This window comes from Macrotis lagotis, chromosome 2, assembly GCF_037893015.1.
Source record: "Macrotis lagotis isolate mMagLag1 chromosome 2, bilby.v1.9.chrom.fasta, whole genome shotgun sequence".
Classification (NCBI taxonomy): Eukaryota; Metazoa; Chordata; class Mammalia; order Peramelemorphia; family Peramelidae; genus Macrotis; species Macrotis lagotis.
The window spans coordinates 128,418,628-128,435,303 of NC_133659.1; the positions used below are offsets into that span (position 1 = coordinate 128,418,628).

General features: G+C 38.0%; 1 protein-coding gene across 1 annotated transcript in view; it reads left to right on the forward strand.

The window, feature by feature from the left end:
* CAPN2 (calpain 2) overlaps nucleotides 1-16,676 on the forward strand; it is an 88,263-nt gene that overhangs the window by 64,731 nt on the left and 6,856 nt on the right. Inside the window, exons 11-17 of the mRNA XM_074222775.1 lie at nucleotides 932-943; nucleotides 4,182-4,393; nucleotides 6,733-6,769; nucleotides 8,269-8,334; nucleotides 10,512-10,569; nucleotides 13,595-13,659; nucleotides 16,225-16,293. Coding sequence (XP_074078876.1) covers nucleotides 932-943; nucleotides 4,182-4,393; nucleotides 6,733-6,769; nucleotides 8,269-8,334; nucleotides 10,512-10,569; nucleotides 13,595-13,659; nucleotides 16,225-16,293 — 519 coding nt within the window. The remainder of the gene's footprint in view (nucleotides 1-931; nucleotides 944-4,181; nucleotides 4,394-6,732; nucleotides 6,770-8,268; nucleotides 8,335-10,511; nucleotides 10,570-13,594; nucleotides 13,660-16,224; nucleotides 16,294-16,676) is intronic.

Here is a 16,676-nt window from a genome sequence, read left to right on the forward strand (position 1 = left end):
TTGTTCTCATTATTGATTCAAAACTTTTATGACCACACCACACTGCCTCAAACAAGATGCCAAGAGGCTATATTGTCTCCTTACTTTGCTACTGGCAGCCTAGATGACCCATGACAAACCACTTTTCAGGACTGTCCTACACTACCATATGGAAAGTGAGATGTGAAACCACATATCAGAAATGGAGCAGAGATAAATGTGGGCTGAGAATGAACTCTTAGGACTGAAAATGCGCTAAATTTTATAATATTCAAAAAATCCACCAATTATATTTTAAAATGCCTGAGTAGGGAGTAAGTGTTGGGAATGAGAGACAGACTATATCAGGAGGAATAGGGAAAGCCCTCAGGGATACATTTCAGCTGTAGAGTAGCAGAGAATGGTAGGATGTCTATCATAGATAGTAGATAAAGAGTGCTGCTACTTGGAGTCTTGGCTCTGTTGTAACTGAACTCTGTTGACTGAATATCTCAGGGCTTCATTTTAAATGGAATAATAACAACAACAATTCCTATTCCCTTCATCAAAGGCACAGTGCTTTGAGTTCATAGACTCCCATTAAGAGAGATGTTGGAATCATTCAGATTAAAAAGGTTGACGTTCTGATATAGCGAAGAGAGCAATTAACTTTGAGTCAGGAGGAACTGGGTTTGAATCCTTCCTTGGACACTTTCTTTGCAGGTCATTTGACTTCTCATCTTTAAAATGGGACTTTTTTGTGCCTATGTACTTATCTCATGGGGATTTTGTGAGGGATCAAATGAATTAATATCTGTACTGTCAGCCTTAATGTCTTAAATAAATGCCATCCATCATTTTTATTATTCTTTGAAATTATCAGGGAATGGAATAGCATCAACATAATCTCAATTAATAGAATGTCTGCTTTCCCTCACTCTGAGTGTTCTTTGTATCTTGTGTTTCTCTACAGGTTCCTGAGGAGGTACGTCTGATATGTTTTGTCCTTGGATAATGGGAATCAAGTTTAGCCAAGAAGCCTAGTCTTCTGTATCTCTCAAAAGAAGTGATACGAAGACTGGGCACTGATACTGAATTTCAAGAGCACCTTCTCATCAATACTATTTCTCTAGTGAGGTTACTAAGATCCAAGTATTTCCTGAGTTGAAGTGTCCCAAGCATCTAACTGCCCTCTCCAAATTCTGAACATCAGAGCTGTTAACTAGGGTGATGTGACTGGTACTTTGTCTTAGGGTGCTAACATTTAGAGGACTATTGGCAGCACTTATATGCCATTATATAGGCATAACAGAGCTTAACTGCTAAATAAACAATTTTAATAAGAAGTTACCAAATGGGGCTGGTGGAATTCCTCTCCACTGAGGCCATAACCCAAGTGAGTTCCTTGCTGCTTCCTCCTCAGATTTATTCCTGGGTCTGCATTTTCACTCTCTTCCCACCTCTAAGGGCAATGTTCTAGGGTTTCTTCTTCACTTAGTGTGTATTCTGAGACCCAAGATTTGCCTTACCCTTAATGAATTTGGTTCAAAAACTTTATTTTAGGGTACCTTTCATGTATTTGTCTTGAGCACCAGAAATGTTAGTCATAGCTCTACTACACAAGAATACACAAGAGAGGGCAATTGTTCCTATGCCAGAGCTCATCTGAGTCCCTGGAAGGGCAACTTCTAGGATAGCTGCCCAGCTTGTGGTTCATTTCTAAAAACAAAAGGGTTGGACTAACTCATCATTTAGGCCAGGGGTTCCTGACCTGAGATCCACAGACCCTCAACGAACCAATAAATAGATTTGAGGTGGTCTTCAAATTTTTAAAAAATATTTTATAACTATGTTTAATATAATTGGTTTTCTTTATAATCTTACACATTTTATTTTACACATTTAAAAACATTATTTTGAGAAAGGGTCCATTCATAGACTTTACTAGACTGCCAAAGGGTCCAGTGATAGAGAAGAAATTAAAAACCCCTGCTATGTGCTAAAATCTCTTCTGGTTCTAAAATTACATAGGCAGGGATTGTTTCATTTTTTGTCTTTGTAGCTCCAGTGCTTAGGACACATTAGGTGCTTAATAAATGCTTGTTCATTTGAATTTAAGATTCCAGGTTCATTTAGCATGAAAGAAAAAAGTCATCTTGAATCTCATTAAACTGGGATTCAATGAAACAAATTGTAGACAGTTCTGTCATACCGCTTCTTTTGTAAACTCAAATTTGTTCCAATATGATCAATAGATCAAAGAACAATATGTGCATAATACAACTTTCACACTTGTTTATGCACCATTTTATCCAAAAGAAAGACTGAAGCTATAGATAACCACTTCAGTCACTCACAAGCAGCCAAGCTTCCCACAAGCAAACTTCAGGTCTTTTTCAAGGTAAAATGCCTTGGGATAGGTGGAGTTAGGAGTAGAAAGAGGTCTGGTTGCACCCATACCCTCCAACTACCCTACCTTCCACTTTGTCCCCTATTCCCCTGAGAATTCCACTCAACTTTTGCCTACCCAAGGCCTGTGGGAACTAGAACATAGCTTAAGTAATAGTCCAAGGCAGTAGATGCAACCACTATTTATTGGACTAGTTATATATTTATTAACCATTTAAAATGTATAAAACTACCATTTTTATTAGGTTCTCTTTTTTTTAAATTGTGCACTGACCTCTTCCCATAAACTTTGTGGTTTTAATTGTGCAATTTCACATAGTGATGTGATTTTTAACATGTTAACAGATATGACTATGTATAATGATGTCCCTTAAAAATCCTAACGTGTGTGTGTGTGTGTGTGTGTGTGTGTGTGTGTGTGTGTGTGTGAAGACACAAGAGGATACCCTAAGTAGCTCAGAATACAAGAGTTAATGATACAAGAGCAAGAAGAATGAGATGGGAGCTGATGCAGAACTGCAGAGAAACATGAGTGGCTTCTTGTGCTCTCCTCCAGGGCTCTGAGTCTGGATTTGCAGTTTGGTAATGAATGCCTGCTGAGTGCTAACATCACTTTGGTGACCATATAACCCAGAGAATTCCACAAAATCCTAGCACTGTGGATTCAAAGTTTCATTAGGAAGACAAGATAAACACAGAGAAGGCTAAGGATGCTCCCCATGGAAGGATGGGGTGGGGAGTGGGCTACCAATGTTGGGGGGAGTACAAAGTACTCCCAGTAAAGCTACAGTGGGAAGGGACCTCAAAGGTCATCTAGTCTAGGGGCAGCTAGGTGGCACAGTGGATAAAGCACTGGCCCTGGAGTCAGGACTACCTGTGTTCAATTCTGGTCTCAGACACTTTATAATTACCTAGCTGTGTGGCCTTGGGCAAGCCACTTAACCCCATTTGCCTTGCAAAAAACCTTAAAAAAAAAGTCATCTAGTCTGAACTCCTCATTTGGGAAGATGAAACTGAAGCCAAGAAGGGTTAGTGACATGGATATGTGAGGCAGTTAGGCTGAACTTAGTCCTCTGATCCCACATCCAGCAGATTTCCCTTCCTAAAACCCAATAAAGTCCTTAAATAGTGAGTAATATTATTGTAGAATTTATCTATTTCCTAACAGTGAACTGGCTATAGGCTAATTGACTGTTAGATTTATTTGAAGCACTGGGCTTGGAATCAAGAAGACTCAACTTCTTGAGTTCAAATCCTGTCTTGGATACTGCTATTTGAGTAACCCCTAAGCAAATCACTTTACCTTGTTTGCCGCAGTTTCCTCATCTGTAAAATGAGCTGGAGAAGAAAATGGCAAATCACTCCAGTATCTGCCAAGAAAACCCTAAATGCAGTCACAAAAAAATATGGCACAACTGAAACAACAAGCTATAAAAACACTTAACAGTGTGTCAACAAGAATCTAGTGTACTTACTATGTATCAGGCAAAGTGTTAAATACTTTGGATACAAAAAAAAAAACTAAACCATGGTCCATACCCTCAAGGAACTTACTCCAGATTGGGAGAGACAAAGTACAATTTACTACATACAAATAAGATCTATCCAATGTAAGTGGGAAATAATCTTAGAAGGCAGACATTGCCATGGGCTGGTGGCAGGTAGTGAAGGGTGTTATGGGGGGCAAATCTCTTGTAGAAGGTGGGCTTTGAGCTGTCTTGAAGAAAACCAGGAAAATGAGAGCTAACATCCTAGCCTGGGGGACAGTCAGGGCTCTGATTTTCTCTCACTCTGGTCTTGTGTTTTCCCATCAGTTTTCTGGTCGAACCAACATTCACCTCAACAAAAACTTCTTTCTGACAACCAGAGCAAAGGAGAGGTCAGATACGTTCATCAATCTCCGGGAAGTGCTGAACCGCTTCAAGCTGCCCGCTGGAGAATATATCATCGTGCCTTCTACTTTTGAACCCCACAAGAATGGGGATTTCTGCCTCCGAGTCTTTTCAGAGAAGAAAACCGACTATCAGTATGTTAAGAATTCGGAAAGTGGGGCAGATGGGGGCCAGGGAGGGAGTGAACAGAGGATTGGCAAGAATCTCTCCTATTTCCTTTCCTTTTTCTATCTAGGCATGTACAGCCTAGAAGGCCCTAGAGGAAGACCCTTCTAGCTTTAAGAATGAGTAATTGTATCTTTGGCTAACCCCCCTTCCAGGCCAGGTCTAAGCTATTTGTAAGCATTCAGAGTCAGAGGGCATCCTTTCTTTCCATCAGACTTTTGGTCTTTTTTCATTTCCTCTCCCTTCCCAATCTTCCTTTGCCCTATCCCTACTTTCTTCCCTCCTCTTCCTCCCCTCCTCCCCCTCCTCCTCCTCCCAGCTGATTCTTTACCTCTTGGTAACTCCATTGACAGCAGTCAAGGACCTTATTGGCCCTTGTCCTAAGATTCATTAAATCTGGTGGGAAGTGTTCAAATCAGTCAATAACACCTTTATTGAATATTTGCTGTGTAGATTCTGTCTGGGTATCTTTCTAGATATGAAGACAGATAAATCTGATTCAAATGGCACATAGAAGATGCTTAATAAGTGCTTCAGCTTTTAAATTAAATTTTATTTTTTAATTAGTAGATAACTATTATCTTTCCTAACCATATCCTCCTCATTCCATGGGAAAAATAAAAAAGAATATAATTCTTGTAACAAATATGCATAGACCAAGTAAAAAAATCCTGTATTGTAACAAATATACATAGTCCAACTGAAAAAAATGTATTAAATATTTACATATACATATATGTGTATGTGTGTGTGAATATATATATACATATATATATATATATATATATATATATATATATATATAAAATTCTAAACCCTGAGTCCACCATCTCTACAAATGCTTGTTATTGAATTAATTAACTTAACAATAAGTAATCCACTTTTGTGGTATTATTATACATTACTATTTAGTTAGACCTAGTCCAGCTAGACTGGCCTTGCTGTTTCTCATTCAAAACATCCTGTTTCTTATCACTAGACTCTTCCCTAGTTGACCTCCCCCATGCCCTCTCCTTAACTCAGCCTCCTAAAATCTGGAGTTCATTTCAAAGCTCAATTAAAACACCAACTTTCTACATAAGAACTTTCTTGTTTAACCCCAATTAGTGTCTGCCCCCAACCGTCCCCATAAAAAAGACCTTACATTATTTGTTTGTTTGTTTCTTTGTTTATTTTAAGTTTATGGGATAAAAACAAACATTTCCATAGCATAGTAGAGTACAAAATGATTGTACTTAAAACTGAAAATTCAAGTACAACTTGCTAGATTTAATGTATTTATTTTCTATATAAAAATATATGTATATATATGTCTCTCTCTCTATATATATATATACACACATACATATGTATATGTATATATATATATATATATATATATATTCATTCATGAGTTCATTATTGTATGTAAAATATGTCCAAGAGTTTGCTCTCCAGGAGGCAACATGGTACTGATGAGTCAAGAGGATCTGGTTTCAAATAATACTTTTGATGTTTATTACCATGTGAACATAAGCAACTAATTTACCCTCCCTAGGTTTCTAAGTCCTTATCTGTAGATTGAAGGAATTGGACTGGATGGCTTCTGAAATCTCTTCCACCTCTCAGTCTATAATTTGATGATCCACTGTTGTTGACAGGCAATTCTTCAGTGTTGTCTGGAGATACTAAGAGGTGAAGTAATTTGCCCACAGTCACCAAGGGAGGTTTTCTTTTTTTACCATAACAATTCACTAAACCATCTATTAAAGTGAGGAAAAGGTTTTGATTTGCACATTGAGGAAATCATGCACCTTTTAAAAGGGTCGAAGGAACTAAAGTTAGCCACAGCCCCTAGGTACTCATTTATTCTTCTCAATTCAAGTAAGCATAGCTTAGGTGACAATTTTATATCATGTAATGCAACATGAAGAAATTTTACTGTAGGTAATTTGTATTAAAAGGGAGACTGAGAAGCTCTTTCCTGATGGCCTGTGCTACACTTAGCTTTTGACAGTTCCTAACTAAGCCTTGGATGTAGACCCATCATTCCATAAGGAACCACTCCTCCCTTTAAAAAAAAAAAATCTCTACTTTCTAGAAGTCCTTTTAGCCTTGACTTCTTTTGATTTTTCCCTCTTGATATTCTATTTGAGGAAGTGTTATCACACACCAAGGCTCTGAAGTTGGTTTTACTGTGGGGGGGTGGAGTTTTTGAAGTGAGATTGGTTTCAAATTTTGCACTTTAATTCAAGCAATGACTGCTAAAACACTTCCTTCCACATCTTAACTTCCCACCCACTAATAGATAATTCCTTTCTATTTCCAGAGTTGTCGATGATGAAATTGAGGCCAACCTGGATGAGGTATTTTTTCTGATTCTTCTCCCTTCTCTGATGTAGGATCAAAGATGGAGAGTGGGGAAGGTCCTCCAAGCCCAGGGAGTTGAAATCTTCATTTTCCAGTTGGACCTTCTGGCTCAGAGGCTAGCTCTCTATCACTTATTCTGCAGCTGCCTTTACCCTTGGATCTCTAACCTTGAGCATATTACTTTTCTTCTTCTTCCTTTTCTTCTTCTTCCTCATCTATAAAGCTACAGAGCTGAGACCTTGTTTGGGCTAGTATTTCCAAAACTGTGTCCCAGAGATTCTTTGGATGGGAATCCCATGAAGAAATATGGATATCAGTCCCCTATTCCTCTCTAAAATAGACACATGAAACTATGTCTATATCCTAACAGTACTTCAGGGTAAAAATCATCTATTTTTTCCCTCTAAGATGTCCACAATCTCACTTTATCTCAGGGGTAATCTATATACCTCAACTCCATGGAGTAACATTTATTGAGTTTCATCAATGTTTTACATCCCACTGTGTTCCAAGATCCAATTATTGTAGAAATCCTTGAACTTAATGATTCCTAAAGATTCTTCCAGCTGTATGATTATGACCCTATGACAAATGCAGCAGAATTTAATTAAACAGACACATTTTGCTTTAGTCTAATTTTTATATAAATTATAAATTTCAGAGTTAAGAAAAGGAAGATCCCCACAAATGGACTTTTAGATCATAGACTTAAAAGCTGAAAAGGACTTCAGAAGTCATTGAGTCCAACCCTTTCATTTTATAGATGAGAAAACTGAGTCCCAGAGAGATTAAATGATTTGCCTGAAGTCTTATAGGTCAGAGGCAAGACTCAAACCTTGGTCCTATGACTCCAAATCCAGCCCACTTTTCTACTCTTGGGGAAATAGTTTCAGGATTATTTATTATTATTCTGTCTCTTTACTAAGAGTCTACAGCAATTCTGATAAAATTTTGTGCTGGCTAGGTAGTTCTTCACTACCAATCTATTAGAATATCACTGTGGTTGTCATATGTTTACAACAGTGAAGGACTAGAGAAGGCCTGGATACTGGGCCCCAAGTCTTATATTCATTGCCCATTGACAAAATCCTTTTTAAGCAGCACAGGGAAATTCTAAGCTATTCATCATTCACTTAACAGAATTGGTCATAAGTGGTTATTTTAGGACAAGAAATTACGATATTACTTCTTCCCAGAGAGTTTATATTCTTTTTCTTTTGATCCAATTATATCTCCAAATTTAGTTAGAAAGCCCAGGTAGGCTTCATTCAATTCTTGGTCAGATCAAACTAAAACAATAGGAATAATCTTGATATTTTGTCCAAGGAGATTAGAGCCATTCCACATGATCCACAGGTGGAGAAAGAGGGTGCTTAGAATGGGATAGATGAAGAGAGATTTCCTAGGAGTTGGGGGATGAGTGCGGGCACCTGCATCTTCCTTTGCTTCTTAGAAGATAGATTACATTGTTTTTCTTTTCCTCCATTGCTTCAAGAATGATGTTGATGAAGATGACATTGAGGACAATTTCAGGAAACTGTTTGCTCAACTGGCAGGGGAGGTAAGTTGTCAGCATTCAACATATATGAATGCTTTTGACAAAGAAAGCACCAGGAGGATGTTACAAAGAGAATCACAATCAGTCCTCAAAGAACTTATACTATAGTGAGGAAGGTAGATACAAATAGAAAAAAAGAACGAAGAATGCTTAGAAGTGAACATATTAGGGCCAAAAAAGTTACTAGAAGACATACTATATAAAAAAGTCTTAAAATAGAAATAACTAGCGCATATATATATATATATATCATATTAAGGTTTATACTTTACAAATATCTCATTTGAGCCTCATAACAACCATGAGAGGTAGGTGCTATTTTTATTCTCATTTTACTGATGAGAAAACTGAGGCAGGCAGAGGTGAAATGACTTGCACAGGGTCGCACAGCTAGGAAGTATCTGAGATAGAATTTGAACTCTGTACTTACATATTCCAGGTCTAGTGCTATATCCACAAACACCACCTACCTCTCTGTAAAGCAATATGTAAAGGAGAATTTTCTAACAACTTAGAGTTATCAGTGAAATGGGTGTGTAAAGTGCAGGGAATATTAACAATATACAGGTGATTAACAGGCATTCATCATGAGCCAGCTGTTGTGACAGAAACAATAAAATTGCAAAAATGATGCAGTTTCTACTCTTAAGGAATTAAAATTCTAGTGAGGGTAGAGGGGTTACAACATGTTCATAGGTAAGCATATATAGAGATCTATGAATATATATAGATAAAGATACATATTTATGTTTTTATATGTGCATGTATAATTATATATGGACAGCTAGATGGTGTGGTAGGTAAGAATGCTAAGCCTAGAGGAAGGAAAGAAGGAAGGGAGGAAGGGAGGAAATAAGAAAAAGGAAGAAGGGAGGGAGGAAGGGAGGTAAGAAGGAAGGAAGGAAAGAGGGAAGGGAGGAAAGAAAGAAAAGAAAAAGGAAGGAAGGAAGGAAGGAAGGAAGGAAGGAAGAAAGAAAGAAAGAAAGAAAGAAAGAAAGAAAGAAAGAAAGAAAGAAAGAAAGAAAGGAAGGAAAGAAAGAAAGAAAGAAAGAAAGAAAGAAAGAAAGAAAGAAAGAAAGAAAGAAAGAAAGAAAGAAAGAAAGAAAGAGAAGGAAGGAAGGAAGGAAGGAAGGAAGAAAGAAAGAAAGAAAGAAAGAAAGAAAGAAAGAAAGAAAGAAAGAAAGAAAGAAAGGAAGAAAGGAAGGAAGGAAGAAGGGAAGGAGGGAAAGAAAGAGAGAGAGAGAGAGAGAGAGAGAGAGAGAGAGAGAGAAAGAAGGAATTCAGTAAAATCTACACATTGGCCATTTTTGACACCCAGTCTCCCTCCCACTTCTGCAAAGGATGGTGCATTTTCTCAACTCTTCTTCCCAAAAAAGTGAAATAGGGCATATTGCTTTCCATGATCTACTTACTTCATTCTGCCTCAGTTCCTAGAAATCTCCTTGATGAACAATATAGTGTTTTAAATATATTTTAACAGTACCTAAAATTTTGAGTCTCAGATTTTTTCCTTTCTTCCCATCCCTCCCCCACACATTGAGAAGGCAAGCAATATGATTTCCATTATACATGTGAAGTCATGCAAAACATTTCCATATTAACCATGTTAAGCAGTGTTTTAAAAGGAGAAGAATTCATTCCAAAAGAATGAGAAGGGTGTGCCAAGTGGGCACAGAACTGGGAGCAAGCAGGCGGAAGAAGCAACAGCCCTGGATGGAAGGGGAGACTCCTCAGTGAAGAAACATGAAAAGAGCAGGCAGGGACAATAATAAGAAAACTGGATTTGGTCCAATTAGCAACAGAGCTGGTACTTTAGGTGTGGGAACAGGAGAATAAAATGAAAAAAATAGAACAACAAAGAACAGTATTTGAACTCGAAGTGATCAGGAACAGCTTGACCCTTAGGACTTAGTTCCCTTGTGCTGTTTGCCAAAGCCCTCCTGTACTAGTACCTTCTCATACCATGCCTTCATTAAGAACCAAAGTGGGGAAGTAAGGGGGAAGTAAGATGATGTCTGGATCCCTGGCATCAAAGTGTGATGATGCTCCTTGCAACATTTTGTTTTGTCTCACTTTTTCCTCTTTCCTTGGCTATGTTTCAGCCCTTTTATTACTCTGATTCAAGATAAAAACTGACCATATGTGTATCGTATGTTTTTGTTTCTTGTATGTTCCCAAAGGATGCAGAGATTTCTGCCTTTGAGCTGCAGACTATCCTGAGAAGAGTTCTAGCAAAACGTAAGTATCACTTTCTTTTAGTTCCCCAAATCCTATTCTTTTCCTTTAGGGGTATAAAGGAAAAGTAGAGTATCCCCCCCCATCTCTATATAATTATTGATGGTTGGGACAGGATCCCTCTTTCTCCTTCAGCCAATCATAGCCCTCTCTTGGTGACAAAAGGCTAAGATTACTCTGTTGATGCCAGCCAGAAGTCATATCCAGTAATTCAAAGCTGTATTTAAAAAGAATAAAGTAGGGGTGGCTAGGTGGTGCAGTAGATAGAGCACTGGCCCTGGAGTCAGGAGTACCTGAGTTCAGATCCAGCCTCAGATGCTTGATAATTGCCTAGCTGTGTCCATTGCCTTGCAAAAACTAAAAAAAAAAAAAAAAAAAAAGAATAAAGTAAAGAGAATCCATTGATAAGCCAGAAGGAAAAGAAGAAATGAATCATATAATCCTAATACTGGTAGCCATTTTAAAATCTCCATTTCCTACATCTGTAACAAAATGACCCCAGATCTTTGACTAGGAATATGCCTGGAAAAGCAATCTCCATTTATTGAACCAAGTCCATGAATTTTAAAAAGACTGCTTCCATACCATACTTCAGAAAAATAGTGCCATTTGAAAATATTCCAACAATTTGGGATAGAAACCAATTCCAGAAGTCAAGGTCCAAGAGTTGGCCTTTGAGCCTGGAAGACTTGTGTTCAAATACTGCCTCTATTCTACCTCTCTAACCAGAAGTAGATTCCTGGAAGAGTCAGTCAAAAAGCATTTATTAATAAAGACTTGTGGGGCGGCTAGGTGGTGCATTGGATAGAGCACTGGCACTGGAGTCTGGAGGTCCTGAGTTCAAATCTGGCCTCAGACACTAATTACCTAGCTGTGTGGCCTTGCGCAAGTCACTTAAACACATTGCCTTGCAACCCCCCCCAAAAAAAACCCCAAAAACTTGTGATGGAAAATTCTAAAAGACTTTTGTGATGGAAAATACCATCCATATCCAGAATGGGAACTGTGGATTTTAAGTGTAGACCAAAGCTTACTATTTTCAATTTTTAAAAGTCTTACATAGTATGTCATTTTTTTCTCTCCAATTTTTTTTCCCTTCCATTTGAATTTGATTGTTCTTTCAGAACTCTATTAATATGGATCTATTTTTAGCATAATTGCACATGTAGAACCTATATCAGACTGCTTTCTGTCAGGGGAGGGAGGAGGGAAGGGAGAAAGGGAGAAAAATCTAAAACTCAAAATCTTTGCATGTTGTTAGAAAAATAAATAAAAGTTGAAATTTCAATTTCAATTTAAAAAAAACATTTATTAAATGTCTACCATTTATCAGGTCCTGGGTTAAGCTCTAGGGATGTTAAGAAAGGTAAAAATCACATTTTCTGCCCTCAAGGAGTTTACATTCCCAAGAGGAAGACAGTATTCAAAGACCTTCCCATCCTTGCTGAGTCTACCATTCCAGGATATAGCAGTATCATTTCTTGTTGTTGCTCAGTTATTCAGTCGTGTCCAATTCTTTGTGATACTGTGGACCATACTGTCCATGAGATTTTCTTAGCAGAGGACCTGGAGTGATTTACTATTTCCTGATTCAGCAGATTAAGGCAAATAAAGGTTAAATAACTTGCCCAGAGTCATAGTTAGTAAGTGTCTAAAGCCAGATTTGAACACAGGAAAATAATTCTTTCAGATTCTAGGCCCAGAACCCTATCCACTGAGCCACCTAGTCGACTCTATATCAGTGTCAAAAATCCCATAAAAACAAAGATAAAGGTCCCTCTGGTCCTCTATGAACCAAAGAAATATACAAGTTACAGCCTATCTAGCCCAACCTGAAACTCCCATGTACAGTAGGGAAGAAAGTTTAAAAATGGCCTTAATAGCTAAAGTTTAGACACTCATAATCTCAAGTTGTGGTGAAGCCAATGCAACAAGGCTTCCCTGCCATGTAGAAAATGAGGTAGTGTTTATCCCAAAGGCCACCAGAAACACTGAGGTCATAGTAATATCTCAGATGTGTGGTGATCACGGGTCCATGAAGACCAAGAGCTTCATTGTTAATTCACAGATGGATGGACAAAAGGGGAATGGAGGGTAAGGAAACCTCTTTTCTGCTATGGTGTATTAATTAGCCCACATGTATCTCTGAGCTCAGCATACTCTTCCCTTTCCTGACTGGTGACACCAGGGGCCTGGCCGTGGGCCCATCCCCATTTCATGCTGCAGCCTCCTTCTTCACCCCCCCCACACCCACACTCAACTCCTGCCCATGTTGCCTCTTGTAGACCTAATGCATGCATTTCCCTAGAAATGAGACTCTGGGAAAGCCATACTCAGACTATAAACAGGCTCATATCAAGGTTCCCTGATTCTAAGGTCATGGGTGACCATGATGGCAGCTCCAAGGAAACTCTCTGTCCTAAACTAACTGCACATGTCTCAAGCATAGTGAATACATTTCCGTGGAGATTTTCTGTTTTTTTTTTCCTCTTTTAAAAATAATAGAACAAAGAAAATACCACCGTTTCCTGTGGTTTTTTCACAAACAATCCTAAAACTTCATGGAGTACATAGAGCTATGATTTAATAAAATCATGTCATTGAGGTTGAACTAAATAAAAGAAACCAAAGAAATTATCAAGTCTACCTCCCTCACTTTACAGATGAAGAAACTGAGGCATAGACCAGTTAAGCAACTTAGCCAGGGTCACACAGCTAATACTATTTTAAAATTTTTAATTATTTTTATTAGTTTGGTTGGTTTCTAACCTAGCTGTTTCCTAAGTTAGGAGGGCACAGCCTAATTGAATACAAATCTCTGCTTATCCCCACCCATGAATCATGCCCTCAAGAGATATTCTTTGGGATTTAATACCATATAAATAATCCAACTACTTCTTATTCCTGTATTTTAAAAAATATATATTTAATGCATCTTTCCCTTGGCCTTTAGCAGACACCATACAGAACAAAGTTTGAGTTCACACTCAAAACACTAAAGATATGTCTTTCTCTCTGTATCCTCTAGGTCCAGATATCAAGTCAGATGGCTTCAGCATCGAGACTTGCAAGATCATGGTTGACATGCTAGATGTATCCTTTAAAATCGGCTTAGGAAATTGAGAATTGGGAATTTATATAGATGCTGCCCGTGACTGGAGAAATGGCATCAAATCACTGAAGCTGTCTATCCATGAGTTTGAGTGTGGAGAGTTCATAAAATAAATTATTAGTTAACTTCTGGGGTTAAAATAAAATTTAAAATTAAAAAAAACAGGAAGGCGAGAAGCAAGGAAGGAGTGAGGAGGAGGAAAGAGGGTGGGATTTGAAAGGTGATTAGAGATGCTGCAGGCTCTTCTCTTTAAAATGTCCATCTTATTCCTGCCTGAATCATAGGCAGGTGTGACTTCTGTTGGTGAGCTATCACCAGAGCAGGAAACACATGGGTTCAGGAAGAAAAAAGAAAAATGCCCACTCCCTCTAAGGAAACTGACTCATGGGTCATCTAAACCATTCCCATGTGGCCACCTTGTTTTGTTTGGATTATTTAGTGAATGTGTTTTTATTATTCACTGAATCTCAGGGGGAAAAGATACCTCAGGAGCCCTCTGGGCCAGCCCACACCTGAACAAAAACTTCCTCTATGGCAGACCAGTGGCCATGCAGTCTTTGCTTGCAAACCTGTTTAGAGAGGGAACCTATTATCTCTTCAGTTGGTCTATGCCACTTTGAAATAGCTCCGTTAGGAAGCTTAGCCTGTTGTTGCTGTTATTTGTACTTCTTTCTCAAATAAGAACAAAACATCAAGGAGATGATGTCATGACATGCAAGTGAATTGGATATGAGGAGAAGGGGACAGTTTCTCCTCCAGAGCCATCTGGGTTCAGGAACCATACATGGGTCAGGATGACCCATCCAGGGGATGGGTCTAGATGCAGAAGGAGACCTTTTAAAATAAGGTCTTTCGCAGCACACAATTTGACTAAGGTGACACCCATTCAAGGATTAAGGTTAGGAAAAAGAGATGAGACAAAGAGACCAAGAATAACCATTTCCTAAAAAAATTAAGAAAAAAATTTATCAAAATTAATTGTTAGGAAACAACCTAAATCAAGCCTACTCTCTCTTCCAGCCATTGCTTCTCACTCTTCCTTCTCTGATCAAGCAGAATGTGTCTAATTACTCTTCCATATGATAATCCTTCAAATTCTTGAAGACTAGCATCATTCTGGTCTTCCCTAAGGATCCTCTAGTCAGAGCTAAATACTCCCAATTCTTTTAACCAGTTCTCATATTGGTATATGAGTTCTCTACTGTCCTTGTTGTCATTTTCTTGTTAGTCTTCATAGTCTTTCATAAAATGTAGTTCCGAGAACTGAAGATAATAAGCCTAGTTGTAGTCTAACCAGGGCAAAGTACGTGGACTATTTATTACATCCCTAGACCTAAAGATTATTCCTTTCTTAATATAGCCTAAGATTATGAAATTATTAACTCAGCCATTCCAGTGCAATAAACATTTTTGAATTTGCAAACTATTAAAATCTCTACAAGTCCCTACAAATGAAAGACCATGTAGACATACCTTTTCTAGCTTATACTTGTGAAGTTAGCTTTTAGGAACCTTATGCTTAAGTAAGATTTTTACACTTACTCTTGTTAAATTTCATCTTCTTGGATTTGGCTAGGCACCCAAGCCTGTCAAGATCTTTTTGGATAATTCCTCCTAGGTTTTTGACATCTGCAGATTTGATAAGTATGTCCTTTCTGCTGAGGGCAAACTACTGATAAAAATGTTAAATACAATAGGACCAAGGACAGATCCCCAGGGCAGCTCTCTTGATATCAACATTCAAGTTCCTGCTGTTAAATTACTAATGCCTACTCTTGAGGTCCAGTTATTCAACAGGATTTCAACTCATACTTTTCTTTTGTCCACAAGAATAGGATGACAAAATTTTTCCAATGCTTTTCTTAAATCTAAGTAAATTATGTTTATAGAATCCCCCAATAACTATCAGTCTAATCACCTTGATAAAATATTCCCCGAGTTTTTTTTTCAAAAATGACCCTATTGATCCTGTATTCTAAATATTTCTTTTTCAATTTTTGGATGATGTGGTTCTTCCTGCTCCAATAATTTCTTGTTTATTATCCACACTCACCTCTGCCAGTCTTTTATCTGGCACTTAGCTAAAATAAAGTATCTTAGCAACTTTTCCTCATGGTCTCTAATGGCTTAAAGTATGGCAAGAAATTTTCTCAACTTACACAAAGTCCTGTTGCAGGGCATCAGTTATCTATTGGTTGGCAAATCCCTTTATGAAAGGCCTAGCATAACTTTTGAAGAGTGCGGGTCAACCACTAAAATACACCAGGAAATATCCAAGGTAAAACATCAGCACTTCACTGAGTGATAGAAGAAAAAGTAACATCAGAAGAGCAATCCAAGGCTGTATGGGTCCTTATCCCCATTTCTGTGTCCTCTCTCAAACTTCCAAAGTTAGGTTTAGGTCCAGCAAACATCAACCCAAACAATATGAATCCTTATATAGGATTTTCCCAAATAGACTATGTCACGTAAGAGCACTCTGATTTGAACCTACTTGAGGAAAAAAATTTCACATCATACAAATATCTTTCCTTAGCCAAAGGCAGGCTGATGGAAGTGGCAAACTGGGCCTGAAGGAGTTCTACCTTCTCTGGTCAAAAATACAAAAATATCAGGTATATTTCCAGGCACAGTGAGGGGGTGGGGGTGGGGGGGGAGAGGGCATTGAAAGATACCTCACCATCAGTGTTGTGGTTTAATACTTTAAAATTTGGGAGCATTTATAAATAATTTATAAACATTTTTTTAATTACATTTATATTGCAAGGAAAAATTGGAGGCATATATGTATCTCTGTGCTACATAATTTTAGAAAACAAGGCATTTGGGGGGGAGGGCATTGGAGCATTGCCTTATGGCATGATTTCACCTTTAATAGGGAAAAGGCTAAGTGGAGGACAGGATTGGGTATTACCATTACAAATACCAGGGGTTTTCTCGATTAAATAAGTCTTTTCTATGCTTCATTTGTGGAACTCTACTATGAACATAAACAACT